Below are 18,251 nucleotides of genomic sequence, written 5' to 3' on the forward strand. Positions count from 1 at the left end.
CCAGCCCTGCCTCCCAACCACTGGCTCTGGCACAGACCGTACAAGTCTGTCCAGCACTATCCCCGCCTCCCAACCACCAGTCCCGCTTTCCACCACCGGCTCTGGCACAGACCGTATAAGTCTGTCCAGCACTATCCCCGCCTCCCAACCATCAGCCCCGCCTCCCGATCTTGACTAAGCTCCTGAGGATCCATTCCTTCGGCACAGGATTCCTTTATGCTTATCCCACGCATGTTTGAATTCCGTTACCGTTTTCATTTCCACCACCTCCCGCGGGAGGGCATTCCAAGCATCCACTACTCTCTCCGTGAAAAAATACTTCCTGACATTTTTCTTGTCTGCCCCCCTTCAATCTCATTTCATGTCCTCTCGTTCTACCACCTTCCCATCTCTGGAAAAGGTTCGTTTGCAGATTAATACCTTTCAAATATTTGAACGTCTGTATCATATCACCCCTGTTTCTCCTTTCCTCCAGACTATACATGTTTAGTTCAGCAAGTCTCTCCTCATACGTCTTGTAACGCAAATCCCATACCATTCTCGTAGCTTTTCTTTGCACCGCTTCAATTCTTTTTACATCCTTAACAAGATACGGCCTCCAAAACTTAACACAATACTCCAGGGGGCCTCACCAACGACTTATACAGGGGCATCAACACCCCCTTTCTTCTGCTGGTCACACCTCTCTCTATACAGCCTAAAAACCTTCTAGCTACGGCCACCGCCTTGTCACACTGTTTCGTCGCCTTCAAATCCTCAGATACTATCACCCCAAGATCCCTCTCTCCGCCCGTACCTATCAGACTCTCCCCGCCTAACACATACGTCTCCCGTGGATTTCTATTTCCTAAGTGCATCACTTTGCATTTCTTCGCATTGAATTTTAATTGCCAAACCTTAGACCATTCTTCTAGCTTCCTCAGATCCTTTTTCATGTTTTCCACTCCCTCCCGGGTGTCCACTCTGTTACAGATCTTAGTATCATCCGCAAATAGGCAAACTTTACCTTCTAACCCTTCGGCAATGTCACTCACAAATATATTGAACAGAATCGACCCCAGCACCGATCCCTGAGGCACTCCACTACTCACCTTTCCCTCCTCCGAGCGAATTCCATTCACCACCACCCTCTGGCGTCTAAGACTAGCACTAAGAAGCCTTCTCGGGCTTTTCCCGTGCATGCTTCCATCCAAGAGCTTATTTCAGCTCAATGGTCTGACCCTGAGGGTCCCTTGAATGTGGCCAGGGCTATGTGTCACTTTTACCCCCTGAGGGAAAGTCAGTTGACCCTCTTTGGGATGCCTAAAGTGGATGCTTGAGTCACGGCTGTGACTAAAATGACTACTCTTCCGGTGGAGGGAGGGGTCGCTTTGAAAGATATGCAGGACCGGTGGCTGGAATCCAACTGTTCACCTTCTAGTTTCCTTGCCTCTGATCAACCCTCCTCTGATCACCATCTTATAACTTTCACACTTAAATCTCCCCCCTCCCAGTTCCGTCCTATCCTATCTAATTTATCTAGGAATCTTCATGATATTGACCCTTCATCTCTATCCTCCCATGTTTCAAACCTCCTCTCTACTGTGGCACCATCCACGTCTGTCAACAAGGCTGTTTCTTCTTACAACAATACTCTATCCTCTGCCTTAGACACTCTTGCACCTTTGATGACCCGCCCTGTAAGGCGTACAAAACCCCAACCTTGGCTGACTTCTAATATCCGCTACCTACGTTCCTGTACCCGCTCCGCCGAACACCTCTGGCGGAAATCTCGGGCCCTTGCTGATTTCTTACACTTTAAGTTCATGCTGACCTCCTTCCAATCTGCTCTTTTACGTGCCAAACAGGATTATTATATCCAACTGACCAACTCTCTTGGCTCTAATCCTCGACTTCTCTTCACCACATTGAACTCTCTCCTCAAGGTGCCTCCTCCCCCAACTCCCACTTCATTATCTCCTCAGACCCTTGCTGAATTCTTTCACAACAAGGTTCAAAAGATAAACCTTGCTTTCTCTACCTCACCACCTCTCCCTCCACTAGTCCGTCCCCCTCTCTCTCCTTCCCCTCATTCCCTTTCCTCCTTTCCTGAAGTTACTATTGAGGAAACTACACTTCTCCTTTCTTCCTCAAAATGTACCACCTGTTCCTCTGATCCCATTCCCACCCACCTTCTTAATGCCATCTCTCCTACTCTTATTCCTTTTATCTGTCACATTCTCAACCTCTCACTTTCCACTGCAACTGTCCCTGCTGCCTTTAAACATGCTGTGGTCACACCTCTCCTTAAGAAGCCTTCACTTGACCCTACTTGTCCCTCTAATTACCGACCCATCTCCCTCCTTCCTTTTCTCTCCAAATTACTTGAGCGTGCTGTTCACCACCGCTGCCTTGATTTTCTCTCCTCACATGCTATTCTTGACCCACTACAATTGGTTTTCGCCCTCTCCACTCAACCGAAACTGCGCTTACTAAACTCTCCAATGACCTATTACTGGCTAAATCCAGAGGTCACTATTCCATCCTCATTCTTCTTGATCTTTCCGCTGCTTTTGACACTGTCGATCACAGCATACTTCTCGATACCCTGTCCTCACTTGATTCCAGGGCTCTGTCCTTTCCTGGTTCTCTTCCTACCTCTCCCTCCGCACCTTTAGTGTTCACTCTGGTGGATCCTCTTCTACTTCTATCCCTCTGCCTGTCGGCGTACCTCAGGGTTCTGTTCTTGGTCCCCTCCTCTTTTCTATCTACACTTCTTCCTACCATCTCTATGCTGATGACTCCCAAATCTACCTTTCTACCCCTGATATCTCACCTTGCATCCAAACCAAAGTTTCAGCGTGCTTGTCTGACATTGCTGCCTGGATGTCTCAACGCCACCTGAAATTAAATATGACCAAAACCGAGCTTCTCATTTTCCCCCCCAAACCCACCTCCCCGCTCCCCCCGTTTTCTATTTCTGTTGATGGCTCTCTCATTCTCCCTGTCTCCTCAGCTCGAAACCTTGGGGTCATCTTTGACTCTTCTCTCTCCTTCTCTGCTCATATCCAGCAGACCGCCAAGACCTGTCGTTTCTTTCTTTACAACATCCGTAAAATCCGCCCCTTTCTTTCCGAGCACTCTACCAAAACCCTCATCCACACCCTTGTCACCTCTCGTTTAGACTACTGCAATCTGCTTCTTGCTGGCCTCCCACTTAGTCACCTCTCCCCTCTCCAGTCGGTTCAAAACTCTGCTGCCCGTCTCATCTTCCGCCAGGGTCGCTTTACTCATACTACCCCTCTCCTCAAGACCCTTCACTGGCTCCCTATCCGTTTTCGCATCCTGTTCAAACTTCTTCTACTAACCTATAAATGTATTCACTCTGCTGCTCCCCAGTATCTCTCCACACTCGTCCTTCCCTACACCCCTTCCCGTGCACTTCGCTCCATGGATAAATCCTTCTTATCTGTTCCCTTCTCCACTACTGCCAACTCCAGACTTCGCGCCTTCTGTCTCGCTGCACCCTACGCCTGGAATAAACTTCCTGAGCCCCTACGTCTTGCCCCATCCTTGGCCACCTTTAAATCTAGACTGAAAGCCCACCTCTTTAACATTGCTTTTGACTCGTAACCACTTGTAACCACTCGCCTCCATCTACCCTCCTCTCTTCCTTCCCGTTCACATTAATTGATTTGATTTGCTTACTTTATTTATTTTTTGTCTATTAGATTGTAAGCTCTTTGAGCAGGGACTGTCTGTCTTCTATGTTTGTGCAGCGCTGCGTATGCCTTGTAGCGCTATAGAAATGCTAAATAGTAGTAGTAGTGGAATCCGCGCTGAAGCGGTCCTTTGATATCTCGGGCCTTTCCTTACGGGCGGCTATTTGCAGTTCCTATGCAGCCCGGGCCTTCTTTCCTGGTTGCAGCAGGCGGTTGAGCAGCCCACCGATGGAGCAAGTTCCCTCGCTGAGATCGGCCCGCGTCTGGAGTCTGCCCTGTCTTTTGTGGCTGACGCCCTTTATGATCTGGTCAGAGCTTCGGCTAAGCAGATGTCTATGGCGGTTGCTGCCAGCCGCCTTCTTTGGCTCCGGCATTGGGCGGCTGACGTGGCCTCTAAACAAAGGCTGGTGAGGTTACCCTTTCGGGGCCTTAGTTTATTTGGGGAGGATTTGGAGAAGATTGTTAAGGACCTAGGGGACTCTAGTCCCAACGGTTGCCTGAGGATAGGCCGAGGCCTTCTTCCAAAAGTCCTTCTTTTCCCTCCTCTTCCAGGCCACGTTCTCGCAAAGCTCGCCGGTATCGCCCGGGGCGCTCTGCGGGATTTGGTCAACGTACCCGTTTCCAGCAGAGGAACTCCTTTCGTTTGGACAAACGCGCTGCGGCGTCCGGGCAACGTTCAGGAGTTTAGGGGCATACTCCACGATGATGGGGCGCCGGTCCACTAGTCAGTTCTCGCAGTAGGGGGTCGTCTCTCCCTCTTTTTCGAGGAGTGGACCAAGATTACTTCGGATCAGTGGGTCCTGGACCTGATCAGAGAAGGTTACCAGCTAGAATTTGCCGTCCCAGTAGGAAACGCGGTTTTGGAGTCTCGATGCGGCACTGCCGTCAAGCGGGCAGCAGTATACGAGACCTTGCAGGTGTTGCTGAAGCTCGGAGCGGTGGTTCCGGTTCCTTCCGCCAAACATTGCTGCAGACGCTACTTCATCTATTTTGTGGTTCCTCGAAAAGGCGGGTCGTTCAGACCTATCCTCGACTTAATGCAGAGTCAACAAGGCCTTAGGAGTGCGACACTTCCGCATGGAAACCCTGCGCTCTGTCATTGCGGCGGTACAGCCACGAGAGTTTCTCACGTCTCTGGACCTCAAGGAAGCGTACTTGTATACTCCCATCTGGCTGCCGCATCAGCGGTTTCTCCGGTTTGCGGTATTGAGCCAATTCCAGTTTCGCGCCTTGCTTTTCGGCCTGGCGACTGCCCCTCGGACTTTTTCCAAGGTCATGGTGGTAGTGGCTGCCTTTCTCAGGCGAGAGGGTATCAGAGTTCACCCTTATCTCGACGACTGGCTCATCAGAGCGGATTCGGCAGACGAGAGTCGAATTGCCACAGCCAGAGTTGTTACAGTTCTTCAGACTCTGGGCTGGGTAGTCAATATGCCCAAAGTCACCTGACCCCCTCTCAGTCTCTCGAGTATTTGGGGGTCCGGTTCGACACGGCTTTGGGGTTCATTTTTCTTCCCGACAGCAGGCGGCTCAAGATTCAGAATCAGGTCCGCCTGCTCCTGCGGATGTCTCGCCCTCGAGCTTCAGACTTTGTTCAGTTCCTAGGATCGATGATGGCCACCATAGAGGTGGTTCCCTGGGCGAAAGCTCACATGAGACCACTGCAGTTTGCTCTGCTTCAGCAATGGTCTTCGATTTCCCAGGAATACCAACGCAGACTACGGTGGCTTCCTGTGGCCCAGCGCAGTATGGATTGGTGGCTTTCCGACAGCAGGCTGCGGCATTGGATGCCACTGGCTCTTCCTTTTTGGTGTCTGGTGATAACGGATGCCAGCCTTTCGGGCTGGGGAGCCCATTGCCGGGGACGCAAAGCTCAGGGTCTGTGGTCCACTGCGGAAGCGGGATGGTCCATCAATCGCTTGGAACCGAGAGCGATATTTCAGGCTCTTCTGGCCTTCCACAGGACGCTGAAGGGTCTTTTTGTCCGAGTTCTGTCGGACAACACGACAGCAGTGGCCTACATCAATCACCAGGGCGGCACTCAGTTCAGGGCCCTGGCTGCGGAGGCGTCTCAGATCTGCGACTGGGCCGAGCGCCACCTAGAGCTGCTGTCCGCGGCTCACACATCCGGTCAGAGCAATGTGCAAGCCGATTTCCTCAGCAGACATCAAATGGACCCGGCAGAATGGGAACTGGTAGACAAAGTTTATCTTCAGATTTGTGCCAAATGGGGGACTCCAGGCTTGGATCTCACGGCGTCAAGCGTAAACGCCAAAGTCCCTCACTTTTTCAGCAGAAGGAGAGATCCTCGCTCGGCAGGGTTGGATGCTCTGGCTCAACCTTGGCCTTTGGGCCTCCTGTATGTGTTCCCTCCTTGGCCCTTGATAGGGCGAGATCTACTTTGGATTCGTCTGCACCGAGGATTGGTGATTCTCATCGCCCCGGATTGGCCAAGGTGCCCATGGTACGCGTATCTCCGGCAGATGCTGGTGGACACGCCTCTTCCTTTGCCTCGGGTTCCAAACCTGTTAGTTCAGGGTCCAGTGACTATGCAAGATCGTTGCCGCTTTGGTCTTATGGTCTGGCTCTTGAGAGGGCGCAATTGAGGGACAAGGGCTATTCTAATCAGATTATTGCCACGCTCTTGCAGGCTGGCAGGCGGTCTACCTCTGCGACTTATGCTCGGATCTGGCGCACTTTTGAGGCATGGTGTATGCCAAAGTCTAGCTTGCCGACTCTGGCGACAGTCTCGCTCTTGCTGGACTTTTTGCAGGACGGGCTACAAAAGGGCCTGGCCTACAGTTCCCTTCGAGTTCAAGTGGCAGCGTTGGCCTGCTTCCGGGGGAATGTCTCCGGATTGTCCCTTGCTGCTCATCGGATATTCTCAGTTTTCTCAGAGGGGCGCTTCGTCTCCGTCCTCCTCTGCGGTTGCCTTGTCCAGCTTGGAACCTGGGGCTCGTGTTGAAAGGCACTCCAGCGATCTCCGTTTGAGCCTCTTAAAATGGGCTTCTGAGAAGGATGTGACTCTCAAGACGGGGGTTTCCGGCGTGTAAGGTCATTATAGCCCGATGGCTTAAGGAACTCATTTTTTTGGCTTATCTGCTTTCAGGGCGGTCGCTGCCTGAAGCGTTTAAAGCGCACTCTGAGGGCAATGTCCTCTTCGTGGGCTGAAACGGGTGTTTTTTTTCTCTTCAGGAGATCTGTCGTGCGGGTACCTGGGCTTCTCAGCTCTCTTTCGTGCGGCATTACAGGCTGGATGTAGCAGCATGGCAGGATGCACGTTTTGGAGTGCAAGTGCTTGCTCGCATAGTTGCCTGTTCCCACCCTACTTAGGGAGTGCTTTGGTACATCCCATCAGTTAATGGATTCATCTGCTGTTGATGACAAGGAAGGGAAAATTAGGTTCTTACCTTGATAATTTTCTTTCCTTTAGTCACAGCAGATGAATCCATGATTCCTCCCTGTCTGACTTTAGTTTTTGTACAGATGTTGCATACAAACATTGTGCCTCATCAGGAGTACTTGAAGACAAGCTATCAGAGTTTCTACATGCTGTTTTTATTGCGGGAGGTTGATAACGTCCCTCCTTTGTTTGGTTATTGCCCTGGTTCAGGAGCGTTTGTTCTCTGTGAGGGAAATTTGTTATATTGCCTTTTTTATTCACTCTCCTTTGGAAATTTCATATTTTTATTTTTATTTATTTATTTATTTTGTTACATTTGTACCCCGCGCTATCCCACTCATGGCAGGCTCAATGCGGCTTACATGGGGCAATGGAGGGTTAAGTGACTTGCCCAGAGTCACAAGGAGCTGCCTGTGCCGGGAATCGAACTCAGTTCCTCAGTTCCCCAGGACCAAAGTCCACCACCCTAACCACTAGGCCACTCCTCCACTACTGAAGGCAGAGGGGGTTGGGCATCCTAGAACACCATGTGCTTTCAGTGTTCTCTATCTCCACCTGCTGGTAGGTGGATACAACCCATCAATGGATTCATCTGCTGTGACTAAAAGAAAATTATCAAGGTAAGAACCTAATTTTCCCATATATGGGGAGACATTTCTGCAGATAAAATTGTGTTTACTCATGGAAATGGGCTCTTTGAAAATTGCCACTCCCAAATGTTTCATTCCACAGCACATACTTTAACCTGCATTTGTAGTCTCAGCAGTCTTCTTTAACAGTACTTGCTAATTATAGTCTGAGAACAGAGTAGATCTCCTTTGGGAACAGGCACCGATTGCTTGAATGTAGGATTCAGGCCGGACAGTTGCACCTGCTCTGAGTTTCACCACTTGATAATGAGATATAGCAGGGTCTGAAAATCGCTGCCACTGTAACATGACTCATGCAGCAGCTACGCTTTTTCCTTCAATGACAAGCCAATTTTCTCTTTGTTTTGCAGAAGTCCATCGAATCTGAAACTGTGAAGACCTCAGAAGTGCTAAGAAAGAAACTTGAGGAGTTAAGCGGTACAGTCAAAGAGGTGTCCTTCCTCGTATTCATTCTCAAGAATTGTAAAGCATCTTTTCCAGGTTAAAAATGTGTTGGGTCCTCAATTCACTGTAAAAAGAGGGTCGCTTTATTAAAAATAAATTTAAAAAAGACACATTGGTAAAGTTAAACAAAGAATTACATTCCTTGTATTCCAAAAGAGAGAGTACTTGATTTAGTGCAGAATGTTATTGGTCCTGTTAGACTGAGTCAGGAGCCAGAATAGAGAGACCCTGATGCAGTTAGATAACAGCGGTCAAAAACAAGGTAAAGCTTTAGCAGTATTGCCCCGGTCTAGAACAGTATTAACAGCTGAAATGGAACAGGAACTGGAGACTGTAGTGGTTAGGTCCAGTTTTGTACAATTTCATAGAAAAATCTATGCGTGTGTATTAATAACAAACACACAGAACAGGCTGAATTAGTGCAAGTAGGAAAATAGTGATTAAAAGCAGGAATCTGCGAAGCTTCAGCCCTGGCTGCTATTTGTCTCGGCAATTTTTTATATACATGTAAGAACATAAGAGTAGCCATGTATAGTGAAGTAAAACATAACATAGTAAATGATGGCAGATAAAGACTTGGTCCATCCAGTCTGCCCAACAGTACAAACTTTTTGTGAGAGTATCTTTAAGTCAGGAAGAGCTAAAAACTTGAAAGGGGAGGGTTCCTTAGGACATTTAAATATCAAACCTGTTTCCCTTTGATATTGCTATTTCCTAAGGAAGCTGGTAAAATTTGCCTCAGATGTCTTTCTCACCACCCGAACATATAATAGGTGTGCTGTTAGCCTGAGGCATAGGTATGGATTGAATCTTTTCTGATATTTTGTACTGAAATATTGATATGGGTTTGGACCTTTAATGACCAATCTTAGCACAGGATTTCTGCTGGCCTTCATGTAATTACAAACCAAACATCTTGAGAATATCAGTGGAGCAGACACACTGAGAGCACTTGTTTCCTTTTTTGTGGCCTGGGTTTTCTCTTCCTTTTTTTGTGGTTCAGGCTCAATCAGAACAGGCCCCTGTTTAGTTATGGCACTTTTTAAAAAAATCCCCCTTCCAACTTGGTTCAGCCATCAAACTGTAGATGCCTCCAGAGCCTGGCTTTCATGGGGCCTACATCTGACCATTGAGTAGTGTTGTTGAGCAAAAACCTGAGAGACCCTGCTTAGGAGCAATGGGTGCTGTCTCTGCAGAGCCGACCCAGGAATCAAACCCAGGTCGCCAGCATGATGTGCACACCAATGTTGCAGCATCCCTGGCTGGCCTTTAGAAATGGACTTGGAAGTAACAGAATCATGGGGGTTCCTTTTCATTTATCCTTGCCCTTTTCTTACAGAGTTTAGATGAAGTCGGTAAGAGTGATATTGGCAGAAAAATAAAGGAAGGAGTGGAAGAAGCAGCAAAAACAGCAAAGCAGTCGGCAGAGTCCGTTTCCAAAGGTGGAGAGAAACTTGGCAAGTCTGCAGCGTTCAAAGCCATTTCACAGGTAAATAGCACTGAGACCTCTGACTCTTCCAGTGCCATGTACTCTGACCTATAGCATCAGTTTGAACTGCTTTCTAACCATATGTAAAACTCAGCTGTAAAATCCAGAGCTAGATGGACAGGAAAAATAAAACAATGGTGTAATGTCCTATTCTGCTCTAACTTTTTTTGAAAAGTGACCTATTACTGCGAAGTGTGAAAGCCTCAACCATGTGCGCTAATATTTAAGAAAAATGTACTTCTCTGAGCAAAACTGTAAATCACAGCTGAATTGCAGAAATGACGACGGACCCATAATATAGAGGCAATTTTGTAAATAGAGTAAGGTTTATCCTGGTACCTTGCCTGAATTTTATGAAAAGGTCCATGTCCTTATCTTGTTGATGGTTCTGCTGCTGCTTCTCATTTCTGTAGTGTTACTTGTTGTACATAGCGTTGTACAGATACCCATTAGAAAGAGTTCCTTCTCCATAGAGCTTACAGTGGAGACAACACACACAAAAGCTTTCAGGAAATTCATTTATATTTTTAAACATGGTTCATTTTACAAGCCTGTGATCAAAATGTGCCAGACTTTAAGGTTCGCCTCAAAAAAGTAAAATTCTAGGTGAGCCTTAAAATATGGCCAGAGGGGGACACAGTACACAGGATAGAAAGTGCAGAGTAGAGATGCAGTGATGGAGAAGGACATGAACATAGATAAAAACAGCTTGCCTGATGAACGTGGTGGGGTGCATGGAGAAGACAACTGTACAGAATGACCTGAAGTAAAGCAAGCACTCTGGTCTGTACCATGCTACTGTAAGGTTTTGATGAGGAGGTAAGGAAGGAGGTTTCCAGTGACTTAATTTTACAGTACTTTGACAAAAGAAAAACAGATGGCATGCTCAACTGGATTACATAGGGGTCAATTCAAGAAAGGCTTAGTTAGGTACCAAACTTTTGTGTGCAAATTTTATAATGGCAATTAATACATAACTGCCATTCTATTATGTAGCTTCCCATTATTCCAGAACCTGTGGGATAGTTATCTCAGCTCAGTTTTCAGTTCTCTATCTCCATCTGTCTTGGCATCCAGTCCAACCCCTCAGTATTTTCTATCTCCAGCAGGTGTACAGACACAATTTTCATCCTCTGGTTCTGCTCCTGGTCCAGTTGGTCATCTGGTTCCTAGTTGAGCTTTGTGGCTCACTTGAGTCTGCACTGCAGAGTCATATCTGAAGGTCTTCAGATCCCTGTCTCTGCTGCCCTACAATTTTACTTCTTCCCTCCTTTCACCTCTCCCCTGTTTCTTGTGGAGCTGTCCTTTTCCAGCACAACAACCTGGCTGCCGAGACTTCAGCAGTGGCCTCGTGAGACTTTAGAGGACATCTTGCAAGGCCACTGCATGTAGTCTCGGCAGACATTTTAAACAAGCGGTGGTAGCGAGACGGATCAGCAGCAGCGATCAGGAAAGAATGGGGACCTTTCCTGCCACAAAGCAAGCCACTAGACCACCAAGGTGACTTCAGGTATGTGCAGGGAGGGCACCCAGGGCTGGAGGGGTGGAGGATGCAGAGTTTAGGTGCAGGGAAGAGGGGAAAATGGAGTAAGGAGATTAGATTGAGAACAGGAGATGGTACGAGGCTATCTAGTTCAATGTGTTGAAGCCAGTAGGCGGAGATTGCTGCCACACTGGTTCACCCAAAATAATAGCAGATGCTATTGAAAACAATAGCAAAAGATTTTTAGAAATAAGGGACTGCCTATGAATGGTCCATCTGTAAAAAGTCAAAAGCTGTTACAGTTGGTAGGCAGTGCCTTAAAAGGTGGAGGACAAAAGATTTTTTTTTCTTATTTGACAGCTTTTTAATGTATTTGAAAGCTTCCCATATGTAGATCATGAAATAAAAAATGGATATCACTAAAACAGCTTCAAAAATTATTTTAGCTGGTTGAAACAGCACTAATAAAGGCTGTGTTTTGTGCTCATTTTTCTACACTGTTCTATACAATACAGTAATACATAGCCAAATTTAATTGAGGATAACCTGTTTACTTGTGGTTCATCTTAACTGTTATAATCTGCCTTTGGAAGCTTGGTGTGTTAAAGATTGGAAATAAAATTAAACTCTCCTTTCATTGGGGCACACGGAATCACATCTTCACCTCATCTCTTTTGTACAAATGGATTATTCTGTTTTGAGCATGTTTTAGGGACTAGTGGTTTCCATAAATAAATATTTCATGCAGATCTCTTTCTAAGTGAAGGGGGGCAGCAAGGTGTCTGCAGTGCGGTAGGGGCTGGGATGGAGGGAACTTACTTCCAGCAAGGATGGGTTAGATTCCTGTGGAGACAGGTTTGATTTCTGTCCCCGTGCAACACTCTAGTCCAAAATGGTACCTTAATTTAGTCCTTTGGGCTCTTCAGAAGTCTCCTTTTGAGCAACTCCAGAAGGCCTCCTTAAAAGATCTTACACTAAAGACAGCGTTCTTGGTGGCTGTTGCATCGGCATGTAGAGTTTTGGAGCTTCGGGCTCTCTTGTCGAGATCCCTTTCTTCGCTTTTCAGAGGTAGGGGAGTGGCCTTCCTGTGCACAGTTCCTTCCTTTCTTCTGAAAGTGGTATCAGCATTTCATCTCAGCCAATCTGTGGAGCTTCCGTCTTTGAGAGAGGACTTAAGAGGCTCAATATTTTTTTCTTGATGTGCGTAGTGTGTTCATTAGATATCTGTAAGTCACAAATGAGTTTCGCAAATCGGACACTGTGCTTTTTGATAAATAGAGGCTTGGCACCTCATGGCTTCCCAGCCCACAATTGCTAGACGGCTGAAGGAGATTATCACATCATCTTATTTGCTTACAGGGAAGTAGGCTCCTCAAGACTTGCGGGCTCATTTTACAGGGCATACAGCAACATCCTGAATGGAAATTACCTTATTGTCTCTGGTGAATATTTGCAAGGCAGTGACATGGTCACCACTGCATACCTTTGCCAAGCACTACAGGGTGGATGTTGTGGAGCACTCGGATGCCAGTTTTGGGGCTGCCATCCTCAGGGTGGCAGCGCCAGGATCCCACTCAACTCTAGGGATTGCTTTTGAACATCCCACAGGTTATGGAATAGTGGGAAGCTATGTAGTGAAAGAGAAATTAGGTCTTACCTGATGATTTTCTTTCCATTAGTCCTTCCCACTATTCCAGAGGTGCCCCCCCCCCCCCCCCAAGGTGTCAGTTGATGCAAAGTCATGGGTCAGCCTTGCATTGTGCTTCCTGCATATCTCTTGTTCTCTACAAGTTGTCCAGAGATGAGAGAGGTGCACACGTTTGCTCTTCTGGTTAGTTTAAGGTTGTTATGTTTGTTCTGAGTTTCTCCTTACTGCTTTTGTATGTAAATGCTGTGGAGCTGGACTGGATGCCAAGCGAGAGATTTTTCGGTTCAGTTTTCAGTTCTCTATCTCCATCTGCTGGTTGATGGACACAACTATCCCACAGGTTCTGGAAAAGAAAATGTTCAGGTAAGACCTAATTTCTCCTTATAGAATACTAGCGAAAGTTGGCATTGATGTGCCAACATTTCAACATGACCACTTATGCATCTGTGGCAGGTGTAAATGCGTACGCCTAAATTTGATGCCTTGTATGTGTAACGGCAGTATTCTAAAATGTGCACACTAGAATAGGTGGAATGCCCATGACCCATACATGTTCCTTTCACGTGAATGACCCCTTTGCAATTACTCGCTAGACAATTTACACACGCACTCTGTAGAATAGGGTCATAATTAATGTGCATAGCTGCAAGTTGGTATTAGTTAAGGCCAGTTATTGATAATTATCTTTAAGCACCAATAAGGGCCAATTATGTGCATAAGTCGTACTATTCTGTAACTATGCACATGCCCTTTATAGAGTTAGAGAGTTAACCTACAGCAGTCTGGAAGGGATTGGAAAATGGAAGAAAAGATGCTCAGCATGAAATGAAGCTGAAGATGGTTTGACAGATGATCAAGACAGATGGGCCAGGTTTAGCATAAAAATACTGCAGATCACTGAGATGACACAGTTTTGAATCAGCATATTAATTTATTGCAATTGGAGAGAGAAAAATTCCACAATACAGTGCAGTGAAAATGAGGGGCAAAAGCTATACAGTTCATGTTCTACAAGTTTTTTTTTATTTTATTTTCCTTCAGAACTTGTACAATTTACACAAAGATAAAGGAAAATATAAAGAAAATTATGTATCAAAACAAAAAAAAAAAACCCCCAAATAGAAAACATATTAAAGCCAACATCATGGAGAAAATGAGAAACATCACAAAACTGGAGTAAATTCTAAGAGGTCAGTATTAAGCCTGCGGCGTTCAGCGGTTTATAAACCGCTTCCAGCCATGAGCTGACCTATACCTGGACATTCAATGCCGGGGCATGCTTCGCTCCCGACACTGAATATCTGGGTATGTCAGCTGACCTAGATTTTAATCAGACGTCTGTTGATATTTAGACCAGTGCCTGGTTAACTCTACACTTAAAGTTACCTGTTTTGCTGTGCTAACGTTGTGCTTACTTAGCCAGTCGCTCTGCCCTGACTCCGTCCCCACCCTGCCCCTAACCTGGTTAGCAGTGATACTCAGCGGCACTAAAGTGCCGCTGAATATTGACAGCTGGCTAGCTCAGTGGGGTCTAACTAGTAGGAGCTGTTTTGACTATCTACTCCTAAATTGTAAACAGATACCCAAAACTTGCCCTATTGAAGTTCACAAAAGAAACTACAACAAAGAAGAAAAAGCTAGGTCATTCCAAAATTTCTAGTATTCTTTCCTTATGGAGGAGACTTGTCCTTGAGAAAATTCTCCAAATGAGAAGGATCTGCATCTAGTGCCTGGTAGCTAAACAAATGTTTATAGGGGAATAAAAACAAAAAAACTGCCCATAACTAAAACACGAGGTTTCAACTGAAGTAACAGCTTTTGTCATACCTGTTAGCTCTAGATATATTAGGAAATATTGTTGTTTTGGGACTAGAAAACATATGCCTAGTGGTTAGGGTGGTGGACATTGGTCCTGAGGAACTGATTTTGATTCCCACCTCAGGCACAGGCAGCTCCTTGTGACTCTGGGCAAGTCACTTAACCCTCCATTGCCCCATGTAAGCCACATTGAGCCTGCCATGAGTGGGAAAGTGCGGGGTACAAATGTAACAAAAATAAATAAAAATAAATCTTTCTTAGGAAAATAATCTTTCAATATATCTATATATGTTGTCCACCTCGGTGGTTAGTTACCACCAAAAAGGTTCTAGTTGAAATTTCACCTACTGAGGACTCCAGAAAGTTGGTCAAATCCAAACTCCTGGGAGATTCCCGAGTCAGATGATCAACATCGGTATCAGCAACAAAGACCTAGAAGACGCATAAAACATTCTAGAAAAGGCCACGGTATCTGCATTAACAAGCAACAAAGCTTCCTTTAGATATTTCCTAAATAAAATAGTGGATGGAAGACGACATTCGAATTTTAGGAAAATTCAAAAATCTAAGATTCTGTGCCCTACGGGTTTATGGTTTATTAAACTTAATATATTGCTTTTTGAACAGCATAACAGAGCAATTCACAATCCAAAATAGATCGTAACCAGAAACAGAAAAGAACACCGTAATTTAGGAACTGCAGAGATTATGGAATCTGCCCCCAGATCCCGGCATTTTCCATAACCTCATTTTGTTTATATAGCAAAAGACTGTTCTTAACAAAAGATACAGCAGCTACTTGAACCATTGCTGTCTGCAGTTCTCCAGTGAGTAGACCAATGCGCAAAAATGGATCAGGATCAAGGCTGGAGTGGGCTTCCACAGCAGCTCCAGTAGTTGGGAAGTAGGACCAGGGCTGGGCAGACTTCTTCATGATTAAACACTAGTATACTTAATCCCATAGAAGTAGAATCTGTGCAGAGTACCAGATTCGACTCTGGCCACCTTCTTGGGCAGACTGGTTGGACCATGCTGGTCTTTATCAGCTGACATTTGCTATGTTGTGATATCATCTTGCCCCTGAAACAGATAAGGAGAACTGAACAGTCTGCACCAAAGTATTTTGCAAAGAGGAATCTATGTGAAAGACTAATCTCCAAATATCATTCAGTGATACTTCAGTAGAGGAAATTACGTCAAAGGTGTAGAGTCTCCTGCAACAAACTTCAATTTTGAAATTGGAACTGGCTTAGGAGTAGTAAAGGAACAGAACTTTAAAGAGGAGGAAACCAGAGTGGAGGGGGCCAGCACTCACTTATTAGAATGACTTAAAACTGATGGCAAGGGAGAAGCCCTAATAATCGGGCTGAGGAACACCCCGGATAGCAAGGAAACAGATTCCTATCTAAGACATTCACTACAGAAGCTACACTATTAGGCTTGCAGAAACTATGTATAGGATCAGTTAAAGAAACAGTAGTGCCTGAACCAGAAGCAGTTACCTTAGCTTTATTCTTCCTTTCCCCCATCACCAAGAGCAGAATGACTGGCCCTGAAGCACGAGGCATAGGCTCGCAGCCGTGTTGCAACAGGGCTTGATTTTATACAGGAGCTGACGGTGTGTGATATCACTGTTGGGGCAGAGCAACTTCTGCTTGGTTCAGTGACAACTGCTCCTACTACACCAGGAGTTTTCCCAGCAACATCACCAGTGGCTCAGCTCAGGACCTCCAGATCTGAAGCATCTCTCTGCTCCCTGTTCACAAGTATTTTTGGTTGTACAGCTCTCCTTGTCCCCTTTTCTAGAATTCCAGAAGTTGCAGAACATTTATTTTTTTGTGACATAAAAAGGCACACCGTTTCAAAATTGTTCCAGCAAACTCGGAAGGGGGGGGGGGGGGGGGGGGGGGGGGGTTGAGGCGTATTTTCAAAGCACTTAGCCTTAGCCCTACTTGTACTGAAAAATCTGGGCCATGAATGAGTAATTTTGGGGAGTGGATAAAATAGATGTTATCCCAGGGTAGAAACACAAGTCTCTTTCTAGGAATGTGCTTTCTAAGCAGAGTTCATGTGCTTAGTTCATGTGCCTTGATAGGTTCCTGCTGTATGGGTTTGGCATTTTATTCCTCTATGGTATGATCCTGTTTTCCATATCTGTGATCTTGCAGGGGGTTGAAACGGTTAAGAAAGAGATTGATGAGAGCGTGCTTGGCCAGACTGGTCCTTACAGAGCCCCGGAGACCCTGAGAAAGAGAACTGAATTTTCCACAGACAAATCCAAAGAGGAGAAAGTGTTTGAAGCCAACGAGTATGTATGAGAGCGATTTGGGAATGTGCAGTGTGGTGGGAAAAAGTCTCCTGTCTCTAGGGATGTATATATTAACATTACATTTTATTTTTCTTTAAACCTGGCAGTTTTCCTGTTGCTCCTATGGGTTCCAGCTCAATAAGAACCAGAGCTGGTACCTGACACCATGAACTTACATTCACAACTACCCAGATATATTCCCCTTATTTTCTAAACCCCTCCCAACTTACTGAGCCCCCACTGATTGCAGTAACTGATCTTGGCTGGGGACCATGCAAAAAAGCGGCAAGAACTAATTTCTTATCAACTTACAGTCCTTGTGATGTAGGGCAAGTCACTTCCCCCTCATTTTCCTTAGGTACAGAACTGAGGGGTCCTTTTACTAAAGCTTAGCACGTGCTAAGTGCCAAGCTTCATTAAAAGCTTGTGAAAACTCCTGCTGACTTATCTATTATGGGATGTAATAAAAAGAACTAGTTACATAAAGAATTAATCATTAATTTGGGATGGAGTTGAGATGCAAAAGGATCTCCCTTGCCAGGATTTCTTCCATAACATTACAAGCATAGATGACTTGGAGTGGAGGAGTAGCCTAGTGGTTAGTGCAGTGGGCTTTGATCCTGGGGAACTGAGTTCAGTTCCCACTGCAGCTCCTTGTGACTCTGGGCAAATCACTTAACCCTCCATTGCCCCTGGTACAAAATAAGTACCTGAATATATGTAAACCGCTTTGAATGTAGTTGCAAAAACCTCAGAAAGGCGGTATATCAAGTCCCATTTCCCTTCCCCCCCCCCTCCCCCCCCCCCCCCCCCCCCTTACACACACACACATTCACCCCATGGGCTGTGAGAATTGTGTCTAATATCCTAGCTGTCCTGGCTGAGGATGGATGATTTGAGCAAGAATGCTGTGCACTGCCAGTGGCCCAGCCCAGTGTAGTGTATTCACTTATCTATTTCTGTTATCTATATTCTGCTTCACTTTCATCTTATATTCACCTATCAAGCACCACTTCCTTCTTCCCGGGTTGTGTCCTTTGTAAGTCCTCTCTTAGCAGAATGGGTTCAGTGGTGAGACTCAGTGGGGCATGCAGGCCAAAGAGAGGGCAAAATCTGCTAGACTTGGTGAGGCTCTCTGAGCCTTGGAATTGGTGACATGGTAATCATGGAAGGGCATTTTCGAAAGAAATGTCCAAGTTGCGGTTTGGACGTCCTTGCAAAATGGCGAAATCCAGGGGCAGGGAAACCTGTTTTTTTTAAAAAAAAGATGGACGCCCATCTTTCGTTTCGAAAATATCATCAGAGACGTC

At 45.9% G+C, this 18,251-nt stretch overlaps 1 protein-coding gene across 1 annotated transcript in view; it reads left to right on the forward strand.

Moving 5' to 3' along the window:
- The window catches only part of LOC115480023 (mitochondrial import inner membrane translocase subunit TIM44-like), a 129,758-nt gene that overhangs the window by 54,871 nt on the left and 56,636 nt on the right, over nucleotides 1-18,251 (forward strand). Inside the window, exons 4-6 of the mRNA XM_030218406.1 lie at nucleotides 8,102-8,182; nucleotides 9,535-9,684; nucleotides 16,802-16,941. Of these exons, the coding sequence (XP_030074266.1) occupies nucleotides 8,102-8,182; nucleotides 9,535-9,684; nucleotides 16,802-16,941 (371 nt within the window). The remainder of the gene's footprint in view (nucleotides 1-8,101; nucleotides 8,183-9,534; nucleotides 9,685-16,801; nucleotides 16,942-18,251) is intronic.

The sequence above is a fragment of the Microcaecilia unicolor genome, chromosome 11, assembly GCF_901765095.1.
Source record: "Microcaecilia unicolor chromosome 11, aMicUni1.1, whole genome shotgun sequence".
Taxonomy (NCBI): Eukaryota; Metazoa; Chordata; class Amphibia; order Gymnophiona; family Siphonopidae; genus Microcaecilia; species Microcaecilia unicolor.